Source organism: Cygnus olor, chromosome 2 (assembly GCF_009769625.2).
Source record: "Cygnus olor isolate bCygOlo1 chromosome 2, bCygOlo1.pri.v2, whole genome shotgun sequence".
NCBI classification, from domain to species: Eukaryota; Metazoa; Chordata; class Aves; order Anseriformes; family Anatidae; genus Cygnus; species Cygnus olor.
In genome coordinates this window covers 63,154,392-63,170,122 of record NC_049170.1, presented here as the reverse complement: position 1 = coordinate 63,170,122, position 15,731 = coordinate 63,154,392, and the positions used below count along the sequence as shown (strand labels likewise).

The 15,731-nt window shown below is 39.7% G+C and overlaps 1 protein-coding gene across 9 annotated transcripts in view; it reads right to left on the bottom strand.

The window, feature by feature from the left end:
* Positions 1-2,310: 2,310 nt before the first annotated feature.
* BMPER (BMP binding endothelial regulator) overlaps positions 2,311-15,731 on the bottom strand; it is a 155,088-nt gene continuing 141,667 nt past the window's right edge. For 8 of the 9 annotated variants that reach the window (XM_040548847.1, XM_040548848.1, XM_040548852.1 and 5 more), the window contains 2 exons: positions 9,047-9,177; positions 2,311-2,912 (listed from right to left, as the gene is read on the bottom strand). In XM_040548847.1, coding sequence (XP_040404781.1) covers positions 2,731-2,912; positions 9,047-9,177 — 313 coding nt within the window. In that variant the 3' untranslated portion in view covers positions 2,311-2,730. The remainder of the gene's footprint in view (positions 2,913-9,046; positions 9,178-15,731) is intronic. The other variant, XM_040548855.1, reaches the window with a different exon arrangement.

Below are 15,731 nucleotides of genomic sequence, written 5' to 3'. Positions count from 1 at the left end.
CCTAACTGGAACTGATCTGGTCTGAATAGCTCAGTTGTAACCATACAATGAATAGCACAGGGTAGCCGCAGGTAAGGATATAAAACCCATGCAAAGTTGAAATGTGGGGGTAGTCTCTAGAAAAGCAGAACTCCTTTACTTTAGACTATACACAAGAACTGGGCAGATGATAGCTCCACCATGGCCTTGATAACTGCAGCATTTAAAGGAAAAATCTCTACAACACAGCTCTAGGGCACAATCAGACAGCTTAGAGGTAAAGCCACTTTATTCCTCAGTCCACATCACTAAAGCAGGGGGCTGCCCTTAATTAGGCAGATGTAGAAAAGCTAAACTGAGGAATGAGTCATTTTGCAGTGACCTGTAGGTCAGGTTTCAAACTGAACCATTTTAGGACTTAAAAAATAAAGAACTCATCCTACAGACAGTCTGTGTCACCTCTTTACCTGGCAGCAATTAAGCATTGCTTGAATGCAATCAGTGGCCTGAGGGAGCTGGAGGGCTCTCCCTTCACCTTTCACTCACCTTCATCTAACAGGAGAAGAAAAGGGAAGGACACCTCTATACACTGTTCATCTATGCTATTCACTTATTTATTTATTTATTTTATTTTGGAAACACAGTAAGTAAATAAAATCAATCAGTAATGAAAATCTATCCTAACCTAGAGCTGGGCAAATAACCTTTCTAACAGTTTAGATGCCGTATCTCAGCACTGAAAACTCACAGGCTGAAATGTTCTGTGGTATAACTGGTGCTTTAGATTATTTTAATGACTGCTATTTCATGTTTTAACTCCATGGACCAATTGCAATTGTTCTAAATTTCAGCTTCGCTATTCAATTATCACATGAGCCGCATAAAACCCTCTCAGTTTCCTGCTCTGACAGGATCTGCACATTTGCAATTCTGCTTCCCAGCGCACTTGTGTATGTGGCTTTGAAACCCGCTCTGCCAGTAAAACTGAATTATTTGATTGTTCCAAGAAAATGAACACAAAAGGGACATAAAAAGAGCAAGCTGAGTTTATTCAAGATTTGGACAAACATCTGTGTAATGCTCCTGGCATTATTTGCCCAGCTCTTTTTAACACTGTGGTGGTACAGCATTTTAAACAGCGTGGTGCCTACAGTACCCATGCTCACTCAGCATCTTCCTCCAAGACAGGATTGCAGACAGGCTGTATAACCCAAAACATGTTGTACCCACACACTCACTGCAAACTCAGACCCTGCAAAGCTTCCTGGAGGGCGAAGAATTAAAGGGGAAAATTGTTCAAAGCATTACAATGTGCAATTTCAATGTAAGGCATAATGAAAGTAGCTGTGTGGGAGAATATTACTTCATTATAAACCTCAATCGGATGCCCGAAGATTTCTATCATCTCAAGAGAACATTCCATCAGGCTCTACAAGAGGTTTTCCAGTGGAAGAAAAATTGCTCCCCCCCCCCTTCAGGCTTGAGAAAATTGTATGGCTTTTTTAACAGTTTCTAATGAAATCCCATATTACTGCTTCTCCCCTGGGAGACTTCAAAAGTCATGCAAACTTCACAGAGCCCATATGTTCGTAAACCTCAAGCAAAAGACCAGTAAGGAAATAAATTGCAGTTCTCCAATTAGCATCTGACATTCTCTAATGTTTTTTTGAAAGGGAGAATTTGTCTTTTTTTCTTAACCATGCTGATAGAAAAAATGTGTTACTAAACCCAGCATTATTTCATGTTTTAAGGCACACTGAAATCAAAAACTCCAATTCACAGTGGAATACGAAACAAACCCAGCAATTTAGAACATGCTAAAGGGGATAAAACGTGCATGAATATTTTCTTCAAGTTCCTTATTGTGTATTCATAGCTACTGCCAAGCACGACAACATAGACGGGGTATTAGGATATGAAATGGGAAGTGGTCAAATTTTCAAAGCAGGCTGCTGGGTGTTGAACACTTTTGAAAATCTGGCCCTTGACTCTTGGTGGCATTCCAGAAAGAAATCTCTCTCTGCTGGCACTTGGCCAATCAGCTTTGGAAATCCTTTTGCACAGTTATTTCAGTAAAGCATAAAAGCCGATCCCTAGCTTTCTCTGTGTGATTAAGCGCTGTCACCAATCACTATGCAGCTCTAAGGTACGCATTAAATATTCCTAGATAAATCCTCCATCCCCAGAGAAATGTGTTTCCTGTACAACTGTAAATCCAGGTTCTGTGTTGAAACTAATCCAGTCTGGCAATGCTGTGGCCCTAGAAAAGTTTCCTTGGAAACGACAAACTTGTGCAATGGCAAAGTCAACCAATCTTTTCATGCCACTATATTATATTAAAAACACCTGGTTTATTTATACAATGACTTACAGATTAGGGTTTTAGAAATAATAATACATAAACTTTATAGCAAAAAATATACATATAATATTTCATCCTTCTGTGATATATAGAAATGATGTATATTTGTGTGTGTGTACATATATATAAATATATGGGTTGTAATTATGCTTAGGGCACTTGTGTATAGATATGTGTGTCTACATACACACAGTATACATTTATTTTTGTCGGTGCCATGTGTGTATACATAAACAAACATAAATACACACACAGGACCATATTTACACTCTGTGAGTAGACGTGTACATTGCAGAATCTGCACACAAACAGCTGTAGTCCTTCACTGGCTGTGAGCATCAGGGGGGTCAGTGACACCCACGTTAGTGTCCACTGAGAGAGAACAAATGTCATCGCTGTGGGCATAGGACTGGTTTGATGCATCTTCCTTTGTGAAGAACTAGATTTGCTGGACAGTGGCACCCTGCAATGCAGGGCTTGTTGCATGGTCCAATCTCATTCCAGTTGTCACATGTTTTGACACATCCTGGACCACAGGTATCATAAACTGCACCATGTTTACACTGGGTTGCTGAAAGACAATCAAATGGAACAGAAGATGGGTGTTACACAAAGCCAGGTAAGGACACGCAGGGAAATTTACGTATCTTGTTGCCTGCTTTCTATTGCAAATATCAAAAGGTACATTTTGGTATTATGATCATCTAGAAGAAAAAGCTAATTGTAAAGAAATTCCACTGCATGAAATGCAACATGACTTTACATGACAAATGTAAAGGTAGCAACATTCCTAACCAAAAAGGTATCAAGTTCCTAATGGTCTTGAACATTTTGAGAATTTTAACAAAACTGACAGTCTATAAACCTTTGGCAAAGTTTCTGTCTACAAGCAGATCTGTGTCTTGTATTTAATGATTAGCATTTTTTACTTACTTGTTATAATGTCTTTTATCAAAAATTCCTGAAACATTTACATGGACAGACAGTTATTACCAATTCCACTATTACAGAAAGAAAAGACATTCACCACAACAGGTTTTCTATTTCTAAGATTATACTTTCAATATTGCATATTGCAGCAAACCAAAACAATGTTGTTAATTCAGCAGCACCATTTCTTTTATAAAAAAAAAAAAATCAATGATTTCTATCCTTTGTGCTATTTTATCCAGGGATCACTGAGAATGAGGATTCTCGTACTTAATGATTCCAGTATCTATTCAATGATTTATGTAGTTGGCAGTTCAATGGGTTTCCAACATAAAGACTACTGAGGGCTCAGCTAAAAGCACTATAAGCCCACCAGATCAATATTTAAACTCTTAACATTTTATATCCTGCCTTTTTAGTATGGAGAATAATCCATGGTTCAATAGCAAATAAAAGCCTGTTACTCTTTCTAACAGCTGTGCTGATGGCAAAAACAAGTACTGATAAAATAGTTTATAGATGGTAACAGACTCTCAAGCATCCAGAAACATCTCTTGCTATTTACAGAGAGGTGGCTGAATTATAAAAGGTTTCTTCCATTTTGAGAGAGATTGAAGGTGCAGATTTTGTTAAAGAAGAGTACTGTTATGGACAGAAAGTACTGTTTTGTTGTGTGGACTAGCCTCAGAGTGTCACTACAGTGTTGCTGTTATTAATAAAGAGAATATATGCAGAAATAAACTGATTAAAGCACTAAAGTCTTTAAGAGAGTTACAGGAAGGATGGAAGTCTTAGTGCTAAGGCATCATAAATTTAAGGGGTTCTTCTGCGGTAACAAAGTGATCTTCAAAACAGCATCAGCTTCTTGCAAGTTTTACTTCTTACACATTTTAAAGCATCTATGCAAATGCAAAAACAGCACTGAAGAAGGAAGGAATTCTGGAAAGTTCTCAGGACACAGGTATTAAATGTGCAAACAAAAAACTGGCTAGTACAGCAGAAAACAACCCTGGAGTTACAGAGAATCAACATATAAATATTAGATAGATATTAGATATAAGGTAGATATTAGAAAATAAAGTTTTCTAGCTCTAAGCATGAAAAAGCACTAGAACAAGCTACTTGAGCTCTGTGAGACATCTTTTATTGAACATCATTTTAGAATAAGTTGGGAAAATTATCTTTCAGGAATATTTGAGATGATAGGCTTATTCTGCATTTGAGGACTTTTTTTCAAGCTTTACATTTCTATCTTCCTCTGCATAACTTCTGTGCACATTGAAGAAGGGAATAAACAAAAGGAAGAATTTAAATGAAATTTAAAAGGGAAATGGGAAATTTAGAGGGTGGAAAAAACATGCAAGCAATATTAAGCATACAGTAATACACTAGATTCACTACAAATTGCACTTACACAATGTGTTAAGAATAGAGATAGAATCCTTAGAGTGGAAAGAAAAATGTGCAGTGTTTCCAGGAGCTTTCAAACATATTAATATATTTTGCAAATGTATTAATTGTCTATAAAAGTAGATTGAGATGCTCAAAGCACAACATGAGTTATCTTAAAGAGGCTGTGACCTTAAGTTTTTAGCCTGTATAGGTTTCATTCCACAAAGCTTTATGGCAGTAATAGCCAGCCCATTTATTCCACCTGAGCTCTGTTTGGTGCCTTAGCTGGTGGTTTTGAGGAAAGTTGGCTCAAGGTCTCCTTTCTACTTCCTCATGTCTGCCTCAGAGTAAATGAGAATATATTACAGGCTGCCTTCAGCAGCTGTGGTACCCATAAGTTCTCCCCAGCTCTACTCTACCACATAAGGATAGATGCCCTCTTGCATGTCCAGATACCTCCTTCTCCTTGAGATGATCCCATGGAGAAGACATGATGGCTTTAATTTCTGCTGTAGTCAGTCCGTAATGGGGTTATTAACTTACTGCCAAGGGAAAAATCAGAAAAGTACAATAGTTGCTGTTTAAGTTCCCCGGATGGTTTTTATTGTTGAGTGCTTCAGTTGTTAACATGTGGTGTGATTGATCCAGAACATTCCACTTCATCAACAGTTTAAAAAATAAAAATAAAGACATTCTGCAGTAGGCTTTCCAGGGACTGCTGAAATGAATCAGTACCTTGTAAACATGGAAAACAGAAGTGATGCCTTTGCACCCATCTTTTGAGGCAAATTCCTCTCTTATAGAACTAAGTCCTGTTAGTAATAACTTAGTCCACTAGCGCAAAAAAAAAAAAAAAAAAAGCACAAAAGTTACTAATAATACTGCATTTTGCAACGTTACCAGCCCCAACAGGATTTTTCCACTCTTCTTCTAGAACATGTGTTTGGCATGACAGATGTGAGCTTCCTCAGACCGCTTTCTGAGCTGGCGGGACGATAGCCAGCTCCAGTCCAGAAGCCATATAGTCACATAAACACAGCACTGTGCCTGAGCTAATAAACCCTGCCTAATAAGGCTATACAGTTTTCAGACCAGAGCTGGCTTATTCCAGCCAGTTTGGCACTTTCACAGAGAAGGCTTGTATCTGTCAGCACCCGTCTTTGTAGACGTAGCTGTAATTTTTTAGGAGGAATTTTTGTTCCCCAATATAAAAGTCAAAGTACCTAACATGGAACTGCTGAAGACTCCCCTTGTAGTACGATATCTGGTAAATCTGGTTCCACAGAAATTTCTGAGCTAGTATTTGTGCATCGGTGCATCATGCAGCTTCTTGTGCTGGTGATGCGCAGATTGGGCTTTCAAGGTGTTTTGAAGGACTTTCAAATTAGATGTCACTTGTGGAGCTTGCAATTCACAAAATGTCCTTTTAACACAGAGCAGTAGAAGGCAATAAATCTGAGCACTGCTCTTATCATGTTACAGTTCTGTTTATCCTTCAAACTTTCAGTTTTTAATAAGTTTCTACTGAGAAGTCAGAGTAGCCTTCCCCCCTCTGATGCATATTCACAGAGAATTAGAAAGATTAAAGAAAACCAAGATGTAGCAGGTAAAAAGAGTGACTTTGGCCAGAAAATTCCACAGCAGAGAAGAGGGGACCCAGCAGAGAAGAGTGAAAATCAGATACGGGCTCATCTTCCTCTAGTTTGACTGGTCATCGTCTAGCCTGACTGATCATAAAGGGATGAAAGGAGAAAATTGTTCAGCTTTTATGAAGTTGTTGGAGCATGCCAGCACATCAATGCTACCATGTGCACTTTGCACTCTATTATATTCCCTATCTGCTTTTTCTGTGTAGGTATGTCCATGGCAGGGAGTTATTGACATCTGCCATCCTAGAGTCTTCTTTCCCTCAGTGACCTTAGAAATTCAGTGTTAAATTGCTATGGCCCAAGGCCTTTCACCATCCTCAGTTTACTTAATCACACTTTTAAAATTGCTTCCTTATCATTTCTTGGGCTTAAAATATATATATATGTTTTCTATCTCCTTTTCAAAGCCTCTTCCTTCCATTTCTATCCCTTCATTTCCCTCTCCATCATATTCTCTTATTTCTTCATTCTTTCTCCCTGACACTCCTGTTTTTGTTTATTTGCTTTGTTAATACATCATATTTTTCGTATGTCCATCCTAACAAGTCTCACTCCTCATGCAAACCTGAATTCCTTTCCAAACCCTATCAGTTCCCATTAAGATCTCACCAGCCATCCCTAGCCCTTTTCCCTACTCATTAGCTTCTTCTCTTCACCCCTCCTGTTAAATGATACTCCCTTTACTGAGACAGCCTCAAAGGACAGCAAGCCTTGCGCTGTAGTATTTCGCAGAGGACTTAGAGGAGGATACGTTGCTGCACTGAGGGGGAAGGAAGAGCATGTAGGGAACAGGACGTATAATTCAGCCTTCTGAGCATCCTGTTTGGCTGGCTGTCCAGACAACACAAGCTTTCTAAAGATTATAAAAATGAGTTAAGTGTACAGCAGTCAGGGTAGAGGAGCTGGCAACCACACAAGATCTGGTTTTATAACACACAAAAGAATAATTAAAACCTGACTATACTATTAAGTATACTCCATTTCCATCAGAACACAGCTCTTCCAAGTATCCCACCAGCTATGAAATGTCAAACAGGAAATGAAAGTCACAGAATGCTAAGGTTTTATTACAGATATATTGTTTCATACCCAGAAACTTTTATCCATAATTAAGACACAATAATTGTAACTATGAGTTTTGGGAAGAAAAAAGTAAGTTAAAGAATAAAATCTTGGTGCTGGCCACTGGTAACATATGGACACATTTTACAGATGCAGTGGATGTACTTTAATGCTTACTGTACAACTCACTATAGAAGATCGTGCTACTTATTTAACACTGTATGCTAAAGTAAGTGTTTTGAGGGTACTTGACCACATACAGTTTATCTATATTTTCTGCTTAAGAAGATTTCCCCTTCCCCTCTAGAAGTCTGAACTGAGGTTAAAAAACTCAGGTGGATTTAAGAACTTCTTTCGTCAGCTTTAATGGAATATGTATGTTTAAATTCCTTCATAACGTTCACTCAAGGACGTTTTTTTGCTAAGAAAATGTTCTTGCCCTTGGTAAAATGACAGAAAAAATGTGAAAAGAAGCCTCAATTAGTGAACTCGTGATATGCCAACAGTTGTATAAACTCCTTAAGGCAAGTACTGGAGTTTTTATTCATTTTATGGCATCTCTTATAGTGGGGTCTTGGTCTGAAGAGCTTTGGTCAAAAAAAAAAAAAAAAAATGTCAGGCTGCTTATTTCAGTTTCCTCATGGATCTGCTATTTCAGGCTGCTTATTTCAGTTTCCTCATGGATCTGCTATTGGATCAATAGATTAAAATTGTATATGTTATTAGTGCTGAGACCACATCCTTGAACAGTGCTTTCACTTACTGACACCCTGTTTGGATTGTTCTGTTCCTTCATAAGAAAAAAATAAGCCTTTTGGGAACAGTCAATCAAATGTAATTTGCTCTGTCACTCACCCATTCCTGCTATTGTGCCTACAACAGAAAAGGAAATTGAAGTTGAGAGAGTAGACCCTGAGCCACACACAATCACCAAAATAGACCACAGAGCAATAGCTCTTTGACCAGCACTGAATATCTTCGTCTCGTTTTTTTCCAACTACTGTCAATGGCTTTACATAAATCTGAATACATTTCCAGGCAAACCGAGGCCATTATAGAGTGTCCTAAATTAATAAGACCATCATCAGGGGAAATATTAATCTGCAATATTGCATTTTACATCAAGTGACTATGACCACAGGCCACCGCTTCTCATGGAAACAATTACTCACAATTACTTGCAATTAATGCAGTCCTAATCACATGCAGAATTTGGTCCAAGAGACAGAATTAATGCGTGTCTGCATTTTGATATTCCCATTAAAGACATTCTTTCTCCTTCCCTTGTTGAACCTTCTGCAATCATATATATATTTTGTCTCAGGAAATACAACTGTGCTTTAACAGGAGATCAAAGGAGTTTAAACATTATCTGCAATCAAATGTGGACATATCCTGAAAGAAAAAGGCATGCACTTCTTCCAGAAAGTACATAAAATTATGCTAGCTAACATTAGAAGTGACAAGTTTTGTAACTAAATAAACATCTCTAGTATTTGATGATTCAGAATCGTTCCTGGTAAGGTCCCTCTCCATACCTCAGCACATAACTTCACTGCTGATGTAACTCCAGTTCTAGCCGGTTCATTTCTGATCCTCCTCCACCAGTAAAAGGATAAGAGCCTATTAACCTAAGCACCGGGTTACAAAGATGCCATCCCAAAATGCTTACCTGCACAGTGCTGCTCAGGCACCCACTGGACTTTCAACCCTTCTCGCTGACAGGCTCGGGCATAGGCCAGGAATGACTCACAATAGCAGTTTTTATGAACTGGACACTCGCACATGTCTGTCACACAGGACCTGCAGAACAAAGCCCCGGAACAAATAAGCAAGGAAAGATTTAGCAATTATCTCACCAAGGTTTGGAATCATTTACTCTCCAGTCACACAGAGTTTGATGCCACAGCAAATTACGCTAAGCATCAAGAAACTTAAACACTCGCTTTTCTGCTGCCAAACGTAACCTCACGTCTCTTTTTTGATGCACTGTTCTAATGCAGAGAAGGCTTAAGAGCACCAAGGAGAGAACCACATGGGAACAGGGACATGAGAATAAGAACCCATAAACGTCAGGCAGAGACGACCAAGACCACAGTGGTAGGAAGCAAACTCCAAAATGATTTGCACCAACACAAGATAAAGACTTCTTTCCCATTCCTGGAAAGTTATAGTGTAATAATACTATTAATAACAAGGCAGTAGTGTTAAATGGGTGACTTCTGCAGGAAATGAGCACATGTCCTTCAATGCAAGGAATGAGAACTTCTCTACAGGTCACCTCCAGCTTCTCCCCACTTTGAAGGCCCCAAAGCAGCTATTTGTTTATTTTCTCAGCAGCAACACTGCTAAATGCCAGACTAAATGGAGACAGGCTGATGCAGCATAGCTGAGCAGTTCTTATGCTAGGAAACCCCCCAGGCACTTGTTAATAGCACCATCTTCTTCCATTGCATAAGATGGAATCACCACAAAACATGGCAGGGAGCAAAGCTGCTAACATGGCCCTAAGAAAAACTGCTATTGTGTTTGTCACCACTATATTTCAAGTTAGCTAATCCAAAATGTATGCCCATTTGGCACAATTCTAAAGGACAACTGACAAGAGACAGCATATTTGCAGTTGACAGTTTCTGCATATGCAAAATGCTTAAACGCTTCTGCAAACACAGAAATGCAAATTAAGAATTGCCAAGTATCTGCTGCTCCAAGTGAAGGGAGGGACAAGGTGTGAAGAAGACACACAGCCTGTGTGAGGAAGATGCAATCAGGGCCTCAGTTCCTCTGCTTTCCAGAGACTGCTCCGTGCATGGACCTTGGGGGTCAATGGGCAAGAGCACCTTGCGCCCTAGTGTCCTCTCCATTCCTGAGAGATCAAGGCAACACTTGTGAGAGGCACAAGTCCTCCAGAAGGACCGAGGGCTAAAGTCACAAAACTCTCCATATTAACTGCTCTTGCTGTGGATCAAAAATTCAACTGTCTTTAGGAAAAAGATGGATATGGGCCTCCTTTTCCAGAAACTTTCCCCGTAACTAGTGTCTGGAGAAGGAGCAAGCATCTCAGCAAATTAATCTGGAGCCCTAATGCCTGTAGGATGCTTTGGAGTCACTGGGACATCTATTCAAAACTAGGTGAGAGGATTAGTGGCCCATCAAACATGGACAAACTTGTTTCTGCCTATCCAACAACACCCCTTTAAGAGGAGTATTTCCCCTTGTCAGAGTTGCTGGCTGTTTCAGTGACCTTTTGTATGGTTATGCCTGACAGTTCTGCTTGACATTTCCATCAGCATTTATTTATTTTTACTCTCAGTGAATCCCCATTGTGAAATTACATAAAAAGTCAATGTGACAAATAAGCAACATAAGTGTTAATGTAAAAAGGTTACCTGTCCTACATTTATCAATATATACATAATATGCATAAACAGAATTGCTTTGGATCAAATACATATAAAATGTTCACATTTACAGACCAGTGGTTTTCATTTGAAATAACTTTACTTTCCATGGGCAATGTAACTTTACTTCACTTTAGTTCTGTGGTGGGTCCCTTTACATCCTTTCCAGTAACAGATGTTGCTGCTTGGGTATAACAGCTGATAGGCTGTAAGGAAGAAATCAGCACTATGTCTTTGGCCTTGTTTGACATTGTTAGCTGATAAAAGACCTTGTGTAAGCACAAAGGGTAACCATTTTACATGACACACTAAATAACTTCACACTGTTTCCTTTGGCCACAATGTGCCTGTGATCCTCCTGCTAGCATTCTGTTCTACCCATAGCAGGAACCACTTCGTATCCCCAATGCCATTTGGGATATGTATTTCTCATTTTACAGGGAAATAGATGCTTGTTTGCTATTGCAGCAGATTATCATCACAAAGAAGGTCTGTAACTATCTCCACAGATAGAGTCAGTTATCAAAATACCATTCCATCATCTTATCATTTCTGTGCTAGCTAGTAGCGTTTTACTGCTGCCCACTAAGATTTAGTTTTAATGCCCAAGGTGCTTAGGAATGCTTGCCAGTGCCAGGTCGGTTATGTGTTCACTGACTTTCTGCCTTAGAAATTATAAAACCCTAAGCCTGAGGTACTTCCTCTGCTTTTGAAGCATAATTGCAGTTCTTAGCATTACTCAGAGGGGGATGCCACCTTCTGCAGTGAGTCAATGCAGTGACAGCTAACTCAGGTGCTTGCATCAGGTCAGGAAATCTCAAGGCTCTCCATCAATCACTCAGTCTTTCTAATTAATACCATGTTCATGGCACTCTTCATGACCAAGCCCGGGCATGGTTTCGGGGATTAGGGAGGCAAGGGCAGTGTTCCCAGCCTGCAGGATGGCAGCAGGGCAAGCACGCTGTTTGAGTTTAGCTGCTATATGCACATGCTACATGATGCTACACCATTAGCCCTTGGCATTGGAATGGCCGTAGGCATCCAGGCAGGCTCCAGAATGAAACGTGCAGTTTGGCTGGGATCAGCATTATTTGCTACGGTGTTCAGCATGTGTGTTCACTAAGAAAGGTAGCATGCCACATTCAAAACAAACAATACTCTGATTCATTACACACCTAATTTCTTGTGTAATTTTTATTTTCCTGAAGTGTTTTATCCTGGTGACAGCTGCTGGCTCACTCCCTGGGCTTGGCTGAGGACCAGTCATCAGACTGCAGATGCTCTATTAATGAATTACAATTTCTAATTATTTTTAAGTTTAAATAATTATGAAAGATGATAGTAAAGGAAACTATATCCACAACTGCCAAGCCTAGTCAATCAAAATAAAACCCTTTTTTTTCCTTATGAAATTTCTTAGTGGCAAGTTTAAGGCATTAATGTTAATATTAATTGTAGTTAGATGGATTGGCAGTTGGGTAGGGAGGAAGGAGTCTTTTTATATCAATTCTCAAATTAGCAGGGAGCAAGTATGTGGTCTGCTTGATAGCCAACAGAGTCATTGCTTCCCTTCAGTGCACCCTGCAGGAAACTCCATGCCAAGTCACCATGACAGTCAAAGGGCAGTTCTGGGAAAGGACCCCCCTTTTGCTAGGGGGTGGCTACTGAGCGAGTGTTGGCACTGTCCCATAGGCAAACTTTGGCACTGGTTCTGTAATTCTTTTTCCAACTATGAATCCTTCTTGTATTTAATTATATTTCTCAGAGTTATTGTTACAGTTATATTAGAGAGTCATTAGGGGATGCTTCATGATGTAAATTTACAATCCTATTCTTGTGTGCAGTCCTCACCCATTCCCCTTTCAAAAATCTTCAGTATACCTAAGGCTTTTTTTCACCTTCCCCAGTGACTGACACAATTCAAACTTCTTTGTTAGATTCTGTGACTCTAACTGCATGTATGCAGAGGCTTTGGACTTATCTGTACTCTAAACTGACTGTTCAAACAACATAAAAATACTCTTTTACTAGAATTTTGGAGTTATGTCAACAATGAAGCCGTACTGTCAAGTTACCATACTGCCCACTGAAGGAGACTTTAGGTCTTCCGGGGTATTGTGATTTTTCCAAGACCAAAACATTTGCTTAAGTGAACTAAAAGTGAAAATACATTCCAGAAACTTAAACATCAAACCATTAGAGTCATACAGAAAGAATCCCACAGGAAGACTGCAGTGGAAGTCACTGATAAAATTAATCTGTTTTACCAGCTATGGAAATACACCCAGAGTACTTTAATCAGCCTTAACTCTGCCCTCAGTGAAATCGTATCAAAATGCAAAGATGTTGCAGTCCAAAATAAATTTCTTTTAAGGACATATTTAGTTTCTAAAAAATATTTGGCTGTGATGGTGTCCTATTGTTTCATCATCTTAAATTGTAGAGAAAATCTTATCACCACCAAATGTAAGGTAGTGGCTCCCAGAAACATATTTTCGGAACAGGACAGCATGATGATTAAAAAAGACAGGAATTTTGATCTTAGGCAAACTGACATAATTATTTATGCATACACATAAGTGTTAAGTCCTCTCTCTCAAATCACAGACACTTGTGTAACAGTGAAATAGCCCCAGAGTCTATCCAAGGAAGGTCCAAGGGGACAGTGAGAAATGTTGTTTCCCTCTATTACTCATCCTTTAAACTCAGTCACAGCTTCCCAGATCCCTACTCTCGTGCTGACATGCTCTTTTAAAAAGACACCTCACCAATGACAAGTGTAATATGCACATATACATACCTACATGTGGAACAAAGCAGACTTTTGCTATTCAGCCCTTTTCTCTGTATAGTATTTGAGATAAATAATGCAGCTCACATGCTGGTCTCCCAGAGAAAGATGTGTAGTGCAGAGAGACATGAGGACACTTAAGAACACAATGAATAAAAGGCTTTGAAACCTGTTCCTGTCCAGCTAGGGAAGAAGTACTGTTCTTCCTGTGAGCCCTCCTTCTCAAAAACACTTTATTTGGAGCCCCACCTCCAGTGTTGGCCTAATTTAGCACCAGTTATGAGCCCCAGCTCCAAATAAGTACCCAAGCACAGCTGAACCTCTCAATCCTCCACTGGCACTAAGTGCCTCACTGTGATTCCTTTTGATGCTGCCTGTGCTGCCTGCAGGGTGTGTGTTAGAGATGGCGCTAATTGGGTGTGTATAATCACAAACTGTTGCAGAGGGAAATCCATGAAAGTGAAGGCATCCGGCAGCTGGGGGACACACCCTTGAAGGAGACACACATACACACACTGCTTCCACAACTTCAAAGTGAACTGGATGAGTATGCTCCTTCAGCAACAGCCCTTTTTTCACATTAAACCGTGGAAAGTCTCCAAGTCTCACAAAGGGCAAAGAATTGAGTCCTGTGCTACATGTTCTACGAAAAAGAAGGAGGAAAGATCAGCAGTGAATCCCACAGCTTCAGTCTGTGCCACGCGGAATTGAAATTGCAGATGTTCAGTGTCACTTCGTAAACGTCAGCAGTCCCTCATTTCACTTTGCAGTGCACGCAAATCCAAACACAGTCATATCAGGAAGGACTGTGCCTTTTTGCATTAAATATATATATATGAAATCTTATTTCTCAACAGGAATGGGATGCAGGGCACTTCTCAGACCTTTTGGTACTTTCAGGAAGTGGCTTTCTGTAGACAGAAAACACTAACATCCTCCCCTTCACCGTTTCACCACTAGGTCTCAGCAGACTTTACAGAAGCTCTTGGAGTTGGTGCATCACCATCCCCATTTTACATACGTGAAAAGTCAGACATCAGGCCGTGAAAGGGCTTTTCCTCCATACTGGGCATAAGCTGTATGCTTACAAACTCCACTGACTGAAGGGTCATTGGCCTAGGGAGGAGGATTATTGTCCAGTCCCACCAACCTGTGAGACAGACTCACCAGGAGAACTTACCGGTATGCCACATTGGAGTTTTGGTACAATGTTGGCCTATTTTAGCACCAGTTATGAAAATAGCCAAAATCTACACAACAGTGAGGCTGGATTCCTATAATCACACTGGAGTACTCACAATTCAGCAGCAAAACTCAGGATTAATTTTTCCTGATCCAAAATTAGACCTCCATTTTCCTCTTTCATAGGAAAAATAAAAACCAATGGCTTCCGTCAGTAGCTCCATTATTAGAAGAAAGTTTGTATGGGCTGTTTTTCCCATAAAGTTTCAAGGAGTTGCCATTATTTATGACCCCCACCAGAGAACTTATTTTACAAGGTAAGAAAATGAGAAGATGAGCCATGCTCCAATATATAATGCAAAGGCTCATGCTGTTCCTGTTGTAAACTGTATTTTGTCTGTATGTGCATGTCTAATCTTACTGAAGTATTGAAGCTTGTTATTTAGAGCTGGAGTCTTTTTATGGCTGAGAGGCTTGAGATCAGAGCCTTGAGATCATTCTCGCTTTCTCCAGAATTTACTAATTTTAATACAGAAGCAGCAAATAACTCATGAGGGAGGTAATTTTGGAGGCTGCAGAAATACAAAAGTCCTTACATAATTGAGCATTCATGCAAAGTACTTGCCTGGGGGACAGACTGTTTCATGCAGCAAAGGCAGTCATTTTCATAAAGCATTTCTTCCAAGACCAGATAAGTATACCTGCACCCTCCATGCATTTCCTACACATTAGAACAATGGTAACATTTCCTTAAGTTGAAGATCTATTAAAGGCATCCATAACAATGTTAACAACACTCCATCACATTTTTTCTGGTAAGATCTGGACCAAAAAGCTCTAAAAATGTGGGAGCAGAAAAGGAACTCACAGCACATCTTCTGTGAGCAGTGCAGAGCAAATCTACTGCAGGTATATACTTTCCATAGGGAAATCTCATTCCTATAAAGAGACTATTGGCTTGAGAATGCTTGAGAGTATCACAG